Source organism: Natrix helvetica (assembly GCF_964273705.1).
Source record: "Natrix helvetica genome assembly, chromosome: 2".
Lineage (NCBI taxonomy): Eukaryota > Metazoa > Chordata > Lepidosauria > Squamata > Natricidae > Natrix > Natrix helvetica.
In genome coordinates, this window is record NC_138552.1 from 24,814,016 (window position 1) to 24,826,990 (window position 12,975).

Sequence of the window (12,975 nt, forward strand, 5' to 3'; positions counted from 1 at the left end):
ACTGATTTATGCTGGAAGGCAGGGCAGATTTTTTTTCTTGTTTTGTTCCCCAAAAGCTAGCTGCGTCTTATGGTCTGGAGCATCTTATAGACTGACAAATACGGTAATACTTGAAGTCCAGTCTCCATTAAAATTCAATTGTAATGTTGTTGTTTGTCACCTGTTATTGTTTTAACTTTACACTATTTTTGTACAGTAACATGAAACAGTTTTGCTCTAACTTTACAACAAGAACATTATTACTTACAATGTTTCCACTTGTTCGAATTCTTTTTCAACTTCTGCAAAGAGAAAGAAACCAATATGATTTTAATTTTGTGTTGGTATATTTTACTCACTTACTTCCTCACTTATTTACGATTTCAAGCCTGACTCAAGCCTTTGAGTCAGTCTTGGCTCCGGGTGACCGTCTGGATTAAATGTTTTCATTTTTGGGGAAGTAGTTTGCCATTGCCTGTTTCTTAGGACTGAGAGAGAGAAACTGGCCCAAGACACACAATCAATTTTCAAGTCTAAGGTGGAATTAGAACTCACAATCTCCTGGTTTCTAACCTGGTGCCTTAAACACTAGTCCAAACTGTGTATAATTTTATTCCAGAGCTATAGTGGCACAATGGATAGAGTGCAGTTATGGCAGGCTACTTCTGCTGATCACCGACTGCCAGCAGTTTGGCATTTGACTCAGCCTCCCATCCTTCTGAAGTTGGTAAAATGAGGACCCAGATTGTTGGGGTAATATGCTAACTGTAAACCACTTAGAGAGAGCTGTAAACCACTATGAAGTGGTAAAAAAGTGTTGCTATTTATTTGTTTGTTTGTTTATGAGTTTAAGGGATTCTATATTAAATTGTTAGGGATGCGGTGGCTCAGTGGCTAAGATGCAGAGCTTGTTGATCAGAAAGGTTGGCAGTTCGGCGGTTCGAATCTCTAGTGCCACATAATGGAGTGAGCGCCCGTTACTTGTCCCAGCTTCTGCCAACCTAGCAGTTCAAAAGCATATAAAAAGGCAAGTAGAAAAATAGGGATCACCTTGGTGGGAAGGTAACAGCGTTCCGTATGCCTTCGGCATTTAGTCATGCCAGCCACATGACCATGGAGATATCTTTGGACAGCGCTGGCTCTTCAGCTTTGTAAAGGAGATTAGTACCGTCTCCTAGAGACAGGAATGACTGGCACATATGTGCGAGGGGAACCTTTACCTTATAGTCAATTGTATAGTTAATATAATGGATTAACATGACTGCTTACAAATTCTTTCTACGAAAGAAATCATGCCTTAGGTGGAAATATGGAAGCGCAAATTTTCAAAAATGGAATACTGCAGCTGGAAGCACATTACATGGTATGAAATACTTTTCCCACTAATACTGCAAGATAAAAAACTGCTGTTTCTTCCTTTAGTGTGCATAAGACCTTTGCCCATTTAATTACCAGTATAGTTAACAGCCACATTAGTTTAATGTCAATACATTTCCTCTCTTAGAGTGCGACTAGGTGATTTTACTTTGCACTTACTTAAATATTGTTACTTTTTTTAAACACTGCCAACTAATGAAATCTATTGGTTGCATATAATAAAGACACAATAAGATAATAAAACATAAAATAAATAATTAGTGAAGGAATAAAAATAAAGTAAAAAATTAAAACTCTTGATACGTAATAATTATCCCCATAAAAGGGGGGCTATGTATTGAACATCTTTTGGAAAAGTTTCAGTTCTTCCAATGTGATAAGAAGCACACGTAAGCATTTGACCCAAGATACAAGGACATCACACATGTCATGACATCATCTCACAAATGACACAAAATATGCAGTTCTTATGCAGGATGAAGTCATGATACCCATGGCTGAAAAAGGCCTGAAAACAGCTTGAAAAACAGACTGAAAACAGCCAAAAAGGCCTGAAATTGACCTGAAATTCGGCCTGAAAATGGCCCCAAAACCAGACTGTTTTGGGTTTTTTTCCAGGGCATTTTTGGAGTGTTTTCAGGCCAATTCTCAGGATGGAAAAACTGCCTGAAAACAGCCCAAAGAATGAACTGAAAACAGCCTGAAAAAGTGACTGTTTTTTCAGCATTTTTGTGTCATTTTCAGGATGATTTTGGCTGGAAAAATGGTTTGAAAATGGACTGAAAAATAGACTGAAAACAGCATGAAAAACAGAATGTTTTGGGGGATGTTTTCAGGACGGTTTTCGGGGCAATTTTGGCTGGAAAAATGTCCTGAAAACACCCCAAAAAACAGACTGCTTTTGGATGTTTTAAGACTGTTTTCCCAGCCAAAATCGGCCTGAAATTGGCCCAAAAAATGGGCAGGGGCGGGGCCAGCCGGTGGTCTGAATTGCCTGTTCGAACTGCACAGAATCAGAACTACCTGTTCGGGTGAACTGGTCTGAACCGGCAGCAGCCCACCTCTGGGTATGTATGGAGAATAAAGTGTTTTTCTGCACTGTAATATGCAACCCAGGCACTTTGCATTTTCTTGGAGACCAACTGGAGGACATGAGTTCTCCCTTTCAGTGGCCACAGATATTATTTTAGAATAGTCCACCACATTCCTTTCCGGTATGCAACAAAACCACAAAACGAAACTGCAGCTCAACCTCTTTGTTGAATTCAATTTTAAAACATGAAATATTTGAAGCACATACAAAACCTTTATTTATCTTGTTCAAAAACATAGCACCTGCGTGATTCCACTCATCATTTAGCTTTCTACTGAATAGCAAATAAATCCAGATACTTTGAAGTAAGCACCATTTCCTTAAGAGATGTTTTTAGAGGCAGATGTGCCCAGTTACTTGTGCCCTGATTCTATGAATGGCTTTCTAAAGAAGAAGAAAATCCTCCGGTAAAGCAACTCTTTGTTAGTTATAATAAAGCAAGGATGGCAGTTAAGGATTTATGGGCATCATGTAATGTCTGATGTTTTTTTCTGCAAAAATTGTTGGGGTTGGGGGGAAATCAACAAACTCAGCAAAAGAATTCACAGATGGACAAAATGAATCATTTTGCTTGCTGGCTCAAAATTGAAAATCGTTTTTATGGGGAAATCATTTTGTCCTGTGTACACTAGTAAAGTCAGGCTTTATTGCCCTGTCAGCAACATCTGCATTATGAAGTGATACCAAACTGATAACATGCACATAAGGTTTTTTTTTACACTTATGTTTTGATGCCTGGTGCACGTACTTAAACCATGCCATTTGTGTCATGGTGTAGTCACATTTCGTTGTGTGCGTCCCTCTTGCTCCCAAGAACTCTGTTCACTTTTTAAATGTAGCCCTGGATCCATCACATGAAGATAAAATGCAGCCCTTGGCCAATAAAAGGTTACTTGACCCTATGACTTTGTTCTTAAATTCTAATAATAGAAAACTAACAGAGGAAACAAAATTTACCTCTTGTTACAGTTTAGTGCAATCTTTCCCAACTTTGCATGCTCTATTCTGTTGGACTTGTTCCTACAATTCCTTACATTATGTATCCTGGCTCAGGAATTCTAGAAATTGAGGTCCAACACAATGGAAACATATCAGCACAGGCTCTGGTAGAAGCACACCGATGTTCCACATGTCATAATCATGACATAAATTATAGCCCTGCAAATTAGTGTATCTGCATAATTTGTGTGCTAATAATGACATCATGCAAGAAATTAATAAACCTCCTTTACCCAAGACCCCCAAGAAACTCCAGTCAAACAGAAGTTTACCATTCATGCCGCCCCATTCTTAATGCACAAAAAATACCAAATAAAAGCATGTTTGAATATGTTATTCTTTCATATCTTACCAATATTCCCTTCTTTCTTTTTGGTGACCACTTCAAAAATAAAAACAAGCGATACTAAAATGATAACTTCAGCAACTATTACAAGAAAAGGTTTGAGAGGTGTCAGATAGGTCAGGACGGTAAGCGACACTTCTCCTTTGCTTTCACCTAGTAGAAATCTAGCTTTGCACCAGTAAGAACTGGTATCTAATTCAGAGAGAGCAAGGATCTTCAGTTTGGTTGTGTTTGCAGGTGTCTGGATAAAGCTGTACTTCTCTGGCATCAGGGTAGAATTAATAACCACCTGACAGAAGAAAAAAGAGTGAAGAATCTTCATCACACGCTCATAAGTCATTACAAATTCCAATATATAGATATTTAAATATATAAATGAAGATTCTGACCGGAAAATTATAACAGTGAAATAGACACATGAAAGGGAAATTAAAAAACAAACAATCTTTGGAAATCTATGAACATTGGATTCATAGTCTATCTGGGGTAAGATCGGGTCTATATTAAAAAAGCATATCTTGAAAAGTATCTTGAAATAGTGGGGTGGGGGTGGGGGTAGGATTCCTCCCATAAATGAAACAGAACTTTACCTCTCCACTTCCATTATTTGAATACCAGATCCAGAAACTTGGGTTAACATTGCCAACATCACAAGTCAAGACCACAGAGTCACCCACATAACTGATTATACGCTCAGACTTTACATGGACTTGAGGCACTAAGGAGGGGAAAAAAAAGAACTGTAATGCAGTATGAGAAGAGTGCATCTTCCTTCCCCCCATCCTTCCCACTTTCTATTCAGGAATGATCGAAAGCATCCTTTTGCATTGTAATCCTGTGTGGTTTTGAAGCATTACTGCTTCAGACACGAAAGCTGTGCAGACAATGGCAAGGACAGCAGAAAAGATTATTGGAAGAGTTTGCTTCCTTTTATCCAGGGCATAGCATATAAGCGATGCTTGACCAGGGTCCACAGTACTGTCAGAGATGCTACACATCCTTTCCATGACAGTTTTCTTTGTTACCTTCCCAGGGGAGACTTTGTGGTTTTCGAAGCAGACCAACTAGATTCTGTAATAGTTTCTGAACTTCCGGTTGGCTCCTTGGGCCTCTTTTTCACCCACCCCAGGCTCCAGAGGCTTTTGGACCACTTTGATATATCCCTAGGCTTAATCTTAATATGGTTCTATGCAAAGAGTTAATCCAGATTTCTAGCAATAACTTTATTTTCCTGCCCGTATCCTTCTGTTTGGGACAGGGATTAAAGGCTATCAGAAGATTAAAAAGGGGGGAATAGCAGAAAGAGATGGATATCCCCACTGTTTCTTGCCTACCATGTAGATCAGTGCTGGTCAGCCTTGGCAACTTTAAGATGTGTGGACTCCAACTCCTAGAATTCTTCACGTAGCAGGCTGCCAGGGGAATTCTAGGAATCAAAGTCTACACATCTTAAAGTCAGCAAAGTTGAGACATTCTGATCTAGAGCATCTCTGAAGGGACACGACACTTGACTGAAATAGATGCCTAAGGCTCTTTGTGCAATTTAAATTGCCTCCTGAATTCCTGCAGGCAATTTTAGTAAAGTATAATTAAATGCATTTCCAATTTAAAATGATAAAATAGAAAGTAGATTCAAGGCTGAAAATCAATGAATGAAGAAAAATTGGACAGGACATGGTTTTTATTCTAGGGACTGATGTTTTCGGGATCAGGATCAACCCTTCTCTCTCCCCTGCCCTCATTCTGTGGAACAGGAAGATTTTTAGGAGGGCCTTTAAAACATGGCTATTTCATCAGGAAACCATTTCTGCCTCTTTCTCTTTCTTCTGAGCGAGGGAGCTATCAAGATGTCACCCACTTGTCACTCCTTCCAACTCTGTTGAGTCATCTCTTGAGTCAGTACAAGTTAGAATGGAATCAGAGAAGCTATCATTGTTCTTATAACATTCTGTGGGGGTTATGGGCACATAAGCTTTGGGCTACCTATAAGCTTCTGACTCAACACTGCAGGAATAGAATATGGGACTTTATAGGCTTTCAGAAGACTAATATGGATCTTCTTATATATGATAGTTTGCTCCCTTGACACAGCTAGAATAGAGAGGAACAGAAACAAAATGTCACTTGCAGAAGTGAGAGGAGTTCAATATAGTATTATGAGAAAAGCTGTTTCTGCAGCTACCTGAATCCAGCAATTTTGTTTTGGGCCCCCAGAGATTCTCTCATATGGATTATTTCCCTTCTCTGTTGCATTTGGAGAATTTGAAAGGATTTTATAGAGAGATGTTGAAAACCCACAAAAGGTTTGGTTTTTTTTAATATCAAAACAACCATCCAAGCAGCCCAAAATAATTAGCAAAGAGGCCCGGGCTGCATGAAAATTGTCCATTCTGCTCTAGATCATAAAATACAATTTTAAGGGTGAAGGTTAGAATGTTCTTCAGTGTACTTTATTTTACACAAACTTCTTGTTAGATAGGGCAATGAGAAGGCAGACTCTGGCTTAACGCAACAACAGCTCTTTATTGTAACAGTCAAGTATGTACAATCCAGCAACTGTTCAGTCTGACAGCTCTCCTTTTATAGGGAGCTGTCAGACCTCTTAGCCAATCAGATTAAACCTCTTTTCCCACCGGAACAGAGGACCAGAGTGGAAACCATGGTAGCTAGTGTTAATATCTAACACCCCTTCTCTCTTGGTTGGGATGTTCCTATTGGTCACATAGTCTTTGAGGTAGGCGGGTCTTTGTTTCCCTCTACCAGACCTGCGTAGTTCATTTGGAACCGGTTCTTCAGGCAGGTTGGACGGACCTGTTTTCTCTCCAGCTTCGCTCTGTGGAACCTGCTGGAACTTACCCCAGGCCGCGGCTGGAGTTCCCTGGCTTTGCTCGCATGGAGCTCGCTGTGGGCCTGCAACAAATTCAGGTAAGTTTTCCGAACTTTGCGGGTTTGAGTTGTCTGTGGAAGGAGTGAATGTTTGCTCCTGTTGGGTAGGGCCTTGGTTGCTTTGTTTCAGAATTTCGTCTGGTGCCCTAAGATTGGAGTGGGAGAGGCGACCACGGAGTCGGTCAATATGCCTCCTCCAATTTCTACCATCCTCCAGCTCTAATAAATAAGAGCAAGGCCCGGTGATGCCTATCACCGTAGCAGGAATCCACAGAGTTCCCCCGGCATAGTTGTGGGCGTATACTGAATCCCCTATGCTAAAGTTTCAAAACTTGCTTGTGGAGTCTGGGGGTGATGTGGCAGAGTAGTTTGGGTGTATCCGGTCTAAGTGGGACCTTAGACTGCGACCCATGAGAAGCTCGGAGGGGCTTCTCCCCGTGGTGGCACTTGGCGTAATGTGTTGGATTAGTAAATAGTGATCAACCCATGTTTGCCAATCACCCGGGCCCATTCTGGCGAGGGCCTCTTTAGCCGATCGCACCATTCGCTCCGCCTGACCATTGGAAGCCAGGTGGAATGGCGCTACTAGGGCTTGCCGAATTCCCTGGCTAGCTAAGTAGGTCTCGAATTGCATGGCCGTGAATTGGGGCCCATTGTCTGAGACCAACACGTCAGGCAGGCCGTGAGTGGAGAAAAGTCTCCATAGCACCTTGATGACCTCTGCCGTGGTAGAGGTCATCAGGGCTACCTCTAACCATTTCGAATACGCGTCCACAACTATGAGGAACGTTTGGCCATGAACGGGGCCTGCAAAGTCAATGTGCACCCTAGACCAGGATGCCTGAGGGCGCTCCCACTCCTTAGCGGGTGCCTCTGGGGGAGCTGGTCTGGATTCCTGACACGGAGTGCAGGTGGCCACCCACTCTTCTATCTCCCTGTCCATGTTAGACCACCAGACGTAGCTCCTAGCCAAGGATTTCATCCTGACGATGCCAGGATGCCCCACATGTAATGCTTCTAATACTGCTTTCGCAGTTTGCTTGGAACAACCACCCGGTCCCCCCATAGTAAACAGCCCTTGATTACCAACACATTTACTTAAAAACATTTTAAATTCAGCCTAAACAGGCCCCTTGGGCCACACCCTCCACACCCAGTTCAGAATCTGCTTAATAGCAGAGTTTTTAGCAGAAAAGCGGGCAACGTCATTGGACGAGACAGGTCCAGAGTCCAGGCGGTCAGTAAGAAGGACCAGTGTCTCGGGAGTGGGGTCGGCCAGCAGTTCGGGTAGGGGACAGCAGCTTAAAGCGTCGGCATGTCCCAACGTGGCTTAGGACCTAGTTACTTGCGGGATCGTATTCTGCCCCATACATCCCTGCGACCAATTCGCTCGCACAGAGAGGGCCTCCTCCAGGTGCCGTCCACTAGACAATGTCGTGGGGCGGCGCCTAGGAGTAGAGCCTTCTCTGTGGCGGGCCCAGCCCTGTGGAATGACCTCCCTCCGGATATTAGGAATACCTCTGACCTCCGCTCCTTTCATATTAAGCTTAAGACCCACCTATTCCAAGCAGCTGGCCTGGCTCAACTTTGATCTAACCATATCGCTCCTGACGGGTTTTTAACTGGGTATTTTAATTATATTTAATTTCTAGGGGTTTTAAATACTGTATTTTAATTGTTTTTATTTATCAGCCGACCTCCTCCTTGTGTATGTCTCAGTATATGTCTCTGTTATATGTTTGTTTTGTCCACATATTTATTTCGTATGTTTCATTGTACGCCGCCCCGAGTCCTTCGGGAGAGGGTGCGGCTAAGAAATAAATATATTATTATTATTATTATTATTAACGTGGAACCGGGGCGGTGAATCAGTTTGTAGGAGTAAGCAGCCATGCCGATGCCAAAAGGGGATGCATCGCATGTTAACACCAGCGGCAGGATCTGGCTGTACTGGACCAGCAGGGAGTCAGCAGTTAGCAGGCGTTTTACCGCGGCAAATGTGGCGGCCTTGGCTTGGCCCCAGGACCATTTGGCATTCTTGGAAAGGAGGCAATGCAAGGGCTCAGCGACCGTTGCTTTCTGTTTGAGAAAGACGCTGTAGAAGTTAAGGAGCCCGAGGAATGCCTGCAGCTCAGCCTGATTGCGAGGTGTAGGGGCTTCCTGGATAGCTTTTACTTTTTGGATGTCAGGTGGATCCCAGAGCCATCAATCATGTACCCAAGAAATTCTACCCTGGGCACATTAATTTTGCATTTTTCTGTTTTGAGCTGGAGGCCTTTTTCGCGAATTCTGATCAAAACAGCCCTAACTCTTTTTAAAAGTTGTGCCTTGTTTGCAGCTGATACCAAAATGTCGTTGAAATAGGGGACGACTCCTGGTATCCCCTGCAAAAGCCATTCCATGATGCTTTGGAACAGTCCAGGGATGATACTAACTCCGAATTGCAGGTGGTGGCATTTGAATGCACCCCTGTGCATCACGATGGTTTGAGCCTCTGCTGTGGCACTGTGTAACTGCTGGTATGCCTGCGCCCTATCTAATTTAGCAAAAAAATTTCCTGGCTCTAGAGAATGTAGTATGTGCTGTACAATGGACACAGGGTAGGCGCTTTGTTGCAGCGCGTTGTTAATTGTGCATTTATAGTCTGCGCAGATGTGGACTGACCCGTCCGGCTTGACCAAGGTCACTATAGGGGTCTCCCAGCGTGCATGGTTGACTGGCTCTAGGATCCCCTGGCTCACCAGTTTGTCAATTTCCCTATCGATTTTAGGGCAGAGAGAGAAAGGTACTCTCCTGGGTTTGAGCCTGATAGGCGCGACGTTGGGGTCCAAGTTAAAAGAAATTGGTATCCCCACATACTTACCGAGACCGGAGCTGAAGATGTCCTCGAACTCCTTAAAAATCGCCTCGGCACTGCCATCCTTTATGGCGTTGATCCCGGTGACTTCCAACCCAGGGCTTCGAACCAGTCTAGCCCAGGAGGCTCTGTAGCGGTGCGTTGGCCACGGTCATGGGAAGCTTGGCGCTGATGCCTTTAAATTGCACCCAGAAGGTGCCTTGGCCCACGATGGGGACTCGGTTCCCTTGGTAGTCGCGCAGCATGATGTCTGGCGTGTGAAGGTGCTGTTTTTTCAGGCTCGGGATGGCTTGCTTCAGAGTCGACCAGGAGATGATCGTGAGGGAGGATCCAGTGTCGACTTTAAGCTCGCAGGGAGCTTCCTCAATGAGGACTGTGACTTTCAGCTTTTTTGGCCGCCATGTGCGGACTTGCCCTATCGTGGTTTGATAGGTCACTTTGGGTTCTCTCTCTGGGCGCCCTTGGGTTTTCTGCCCCTGGGTTGGGCCTCTGTTGGCAGGTTGCTTTTGGCTGCCAAGCGGTGGCAGGGAATTCGCTCCAGCACACTTTGGCAATGAGCCCCTTCTTATCGCAACGCTGACAGGTTGCGTCCTGGAACTGGCAGGTAGACTGGGCATGGTCCCATCTGCAGCTTGCGCAGGGTGGCAGGCGCGAGGTGAATCTTCGAGCCGGTTTTGTGCGGCTACTGCGCATGCGGTAGCTATCATCGTCTTCGCTGTCGGAGGTTTCTCGTTCAGCGGCCTCGTGATGTACGCGCGTTTGCTTCTGCACGGTTTATGGCGCGTTGTACTGGCACTGCAAGGTTTCCATGGACTTGTCAGCAGATTCAGATGTCCTGGCTTTGTCGAGTGCGATCTACAAAGACATGTTTGATCTGGCTAGCAGACGTCTCTGCAGGTTGATGTCCCACACTCCGCAGATTAAGCGGTACAAAATTTGGTCGTCCAGGTCACGGAAGTCACAATATTTGCTGCTTTTCGCAGGGCTGTAACATATTGGTTAATGGACTCGCCTTCTCTTTGGTTCCGCACGTTGAATTCATGGCGGCGGACGTGCCTCAGTTTGGGTGCGTAGTGAGTTTTTAGAGTCTGTTGTAACGCCGCCCAAGGAACCACTTGGATCAGAGTTGGCTCTGATAAGTCCTTCACTGTTTCGAAAACTTCTCGGCTGCAGTAGCCCAGGAAAAGATTCTTCTTGCGGGAGTCGGGAACCCCCATAAGGTCGTTTGCCTTGAGGAAGCATTCGAACCTCAGCATATACGATTCCCAGTGTTCGGCCACCGGGTCATATGGAGTTGGCGGGGCGTGCATGGCCATTTTGTCTGAGGTGAGTCAGGTTTGCTGCTTGAAATGGTTGCTCAATGCCGCGCTGATGCTCCGGACTAGATTTACTTGCTGGATGTCTCGTTGTTCGTTGTTCGCCTATCTGCCTCTCAATCCCATCCTCGTCGCCAGTGTTAGATAGGGCAATGAGAAGGCAGACTCTGGCTTAACGCAACAACAGTTCTTTATTGTAACAGTCAAGTATGCACAATCCAGCAACTGTTCGATCTGACAGCTCTCCTTTTACAGGGAACTGTCAGACCTCTTAGCCAATCAGATTAAAATTGTTCCCACCGGAACAGAGGACCAGAGTGGAAACCATGGTAGCTAGTGTTAATATCTAACACTTCTAGCTATAGGTATAGGCTCAAGGTAGATTTTGTCTTCCACACTTAATGATTTATATGGAAATAATGTCCCTGGTTACATCTGGAAATAGCTGTGGTTCTAAACATTCCTGGGAATTAAATCACATGGAAATAACTTACTCAAAATTAACCTGATTATTAATTGTTAATGATTGTTTCTGAGCAAACATGATTGGCTGAGGGACATACAACAACTGAAGATGAGGTTTATGTGCAAGCTCATGTATCATTTCCTACTAAGGTAGAAATTTGCCATTATATGTAAGAAAGGATCATGCTTGCAAGTTATGTTTCATTCCCAGTTAAATGGGGTTCTCCTACCGTGGCCTGAATATTTTCACTGTTATGCAGGTAATCAAATTTAACATGACCCAAACTTTTTGTACTCGAAGCCAATAACTGTGGAAACCTAGTTTCTGCTATTTTTCTCATTCAAAAACAATAAGCAAGCAAAAAGAAAAGGCAGTTTTTGCAAACTGTTAAAAGCGAAAACAAAAAAACAAAAAACTTGAGCTTGCCAAAGTCAAGTATGCTATTTAAAACATCTTGGTTTGAGCAAATTTATTTTGCTCACACCATTACCCAGCCACAAAATATAGCAGTGTGAAATATATTGCTCGTGTCTCACTGATAAGTTTAGAGCTGAACAAATACAGCATGAAATAAAATGTAGCTGATCATTACCACTTTCCAGTCTGATTAACATTTGGCTGCAGAGTGCAATATTGTTGGGTTTTTTTTTTTATCCTAATGAAATTTTCCTTCTTAACATGCACTGTTTTATGACTCACAATAAACAATGGAACAAATGCCTGTGGAACACATTGTCATAATTACGTGAGGATGATAGATAGCCAACAGCCAATTACATTCTTCTTGATTTAGCACTTTTGCAGCAGTTCTACTGCCAAAACTACAGTATACACATTATCATACAGACGGGCAATTTTAAACATCCCTGATGATCGGTGTTGATCTTTAATCCTTACATACTCAATTTTCTACTTCTAAATGTCCATGTTATTATGCAGAAGCAATTTTCTTAGTGATAGAGCTTTTCCCATCAGAATATTGCAAATGAGTTTGGAAATGTTTAGCTGTTTCTGCAAATGAGTAGGGCTTTGTAGGAAACTACTCAGATCAGAAATTCCCTTGCAGTTGTAACAACCTCAGACTTCAAGATCTAAAAGAGTAGCGAAGCTGAATTCTTCCGGGTGTCTGATGCAGAGGTGATATTCAGCCAGTTCTGACAGGTTCTGGAGAACTGGTAGTGGAAATTTTGAGTACCGTATTTTTCGGAGTATAAGACGCATCAAGTTTTTGAAGAGGCAAATAAAAAAAATTGCACTCTGCAGACCTCCCAAAAATGCCCTTTTTTCATGTAAATGGGCCCATTTTTTTTCTCAAAAAAGGGCATGCATAGCCTTTAGGAAGCTTGTAGAGTGCTCCGGGGCGGTAGGGGGCAAACATGAGCAAAAAGTGAGCCATTTTTGCCCTCCCCAGCCCCCAGGAGCACTCTGGAAGCCTCCTAAACCTCTGCACGACAATTTTTGGTGAAGGGGACGGGGTTTCAGGAGGCCAAAAAAGCTGTATTTAGTGTATAAGATACACCCAAATTTTAACCCTCTTTTTTGAAGAAAAAAGGGTGTCTTATACTCTGAAAAATATGGTAGTTCAGAGAACTGGCAAATAGTCTGGCCCCACCCCCACTGCCTCCCAGCTGATCTTCTTTTGTTGCCCTGAACGGG

At 43.5% G+C, this 12,975-nt stretch overlaps 1 protein-coding gene across 3 annotated transcripts in view; it reads right to left on the bottom strand.

Moving 5' to 3' along the window:
- EMB (embigin) overlaps nucleotides 1-12,975 on the bottom strand; it is a 54,609-nt gene that overhangs the window by 6,158 nt on the left and 35,476 nt on the right. For all 3 annotated transcript variants that reach the window (XM_081944079.1, XM_081944080.1, XM_081944078.1), the window contains exons 6-8: nucleotides 4,385-4,512; nucleotides 3,801-4,083; nucleotides 248-281 (exon numbers count right to left, since the gene is read on the bottom strand). In XM_081944079.1, coding sequence (XP_081800205.1) covers nucleotides 248-281; nucleotides 3,801-4,083; nucleotides 4,385-4,512 — 445 coding nt within the window. The remainder of the gene's footprint in view (nucleotides 1-247; nucleotides 282-3,800; nucleotides 4,084-4,384; nucleotides 4,513-12,975) is intronic.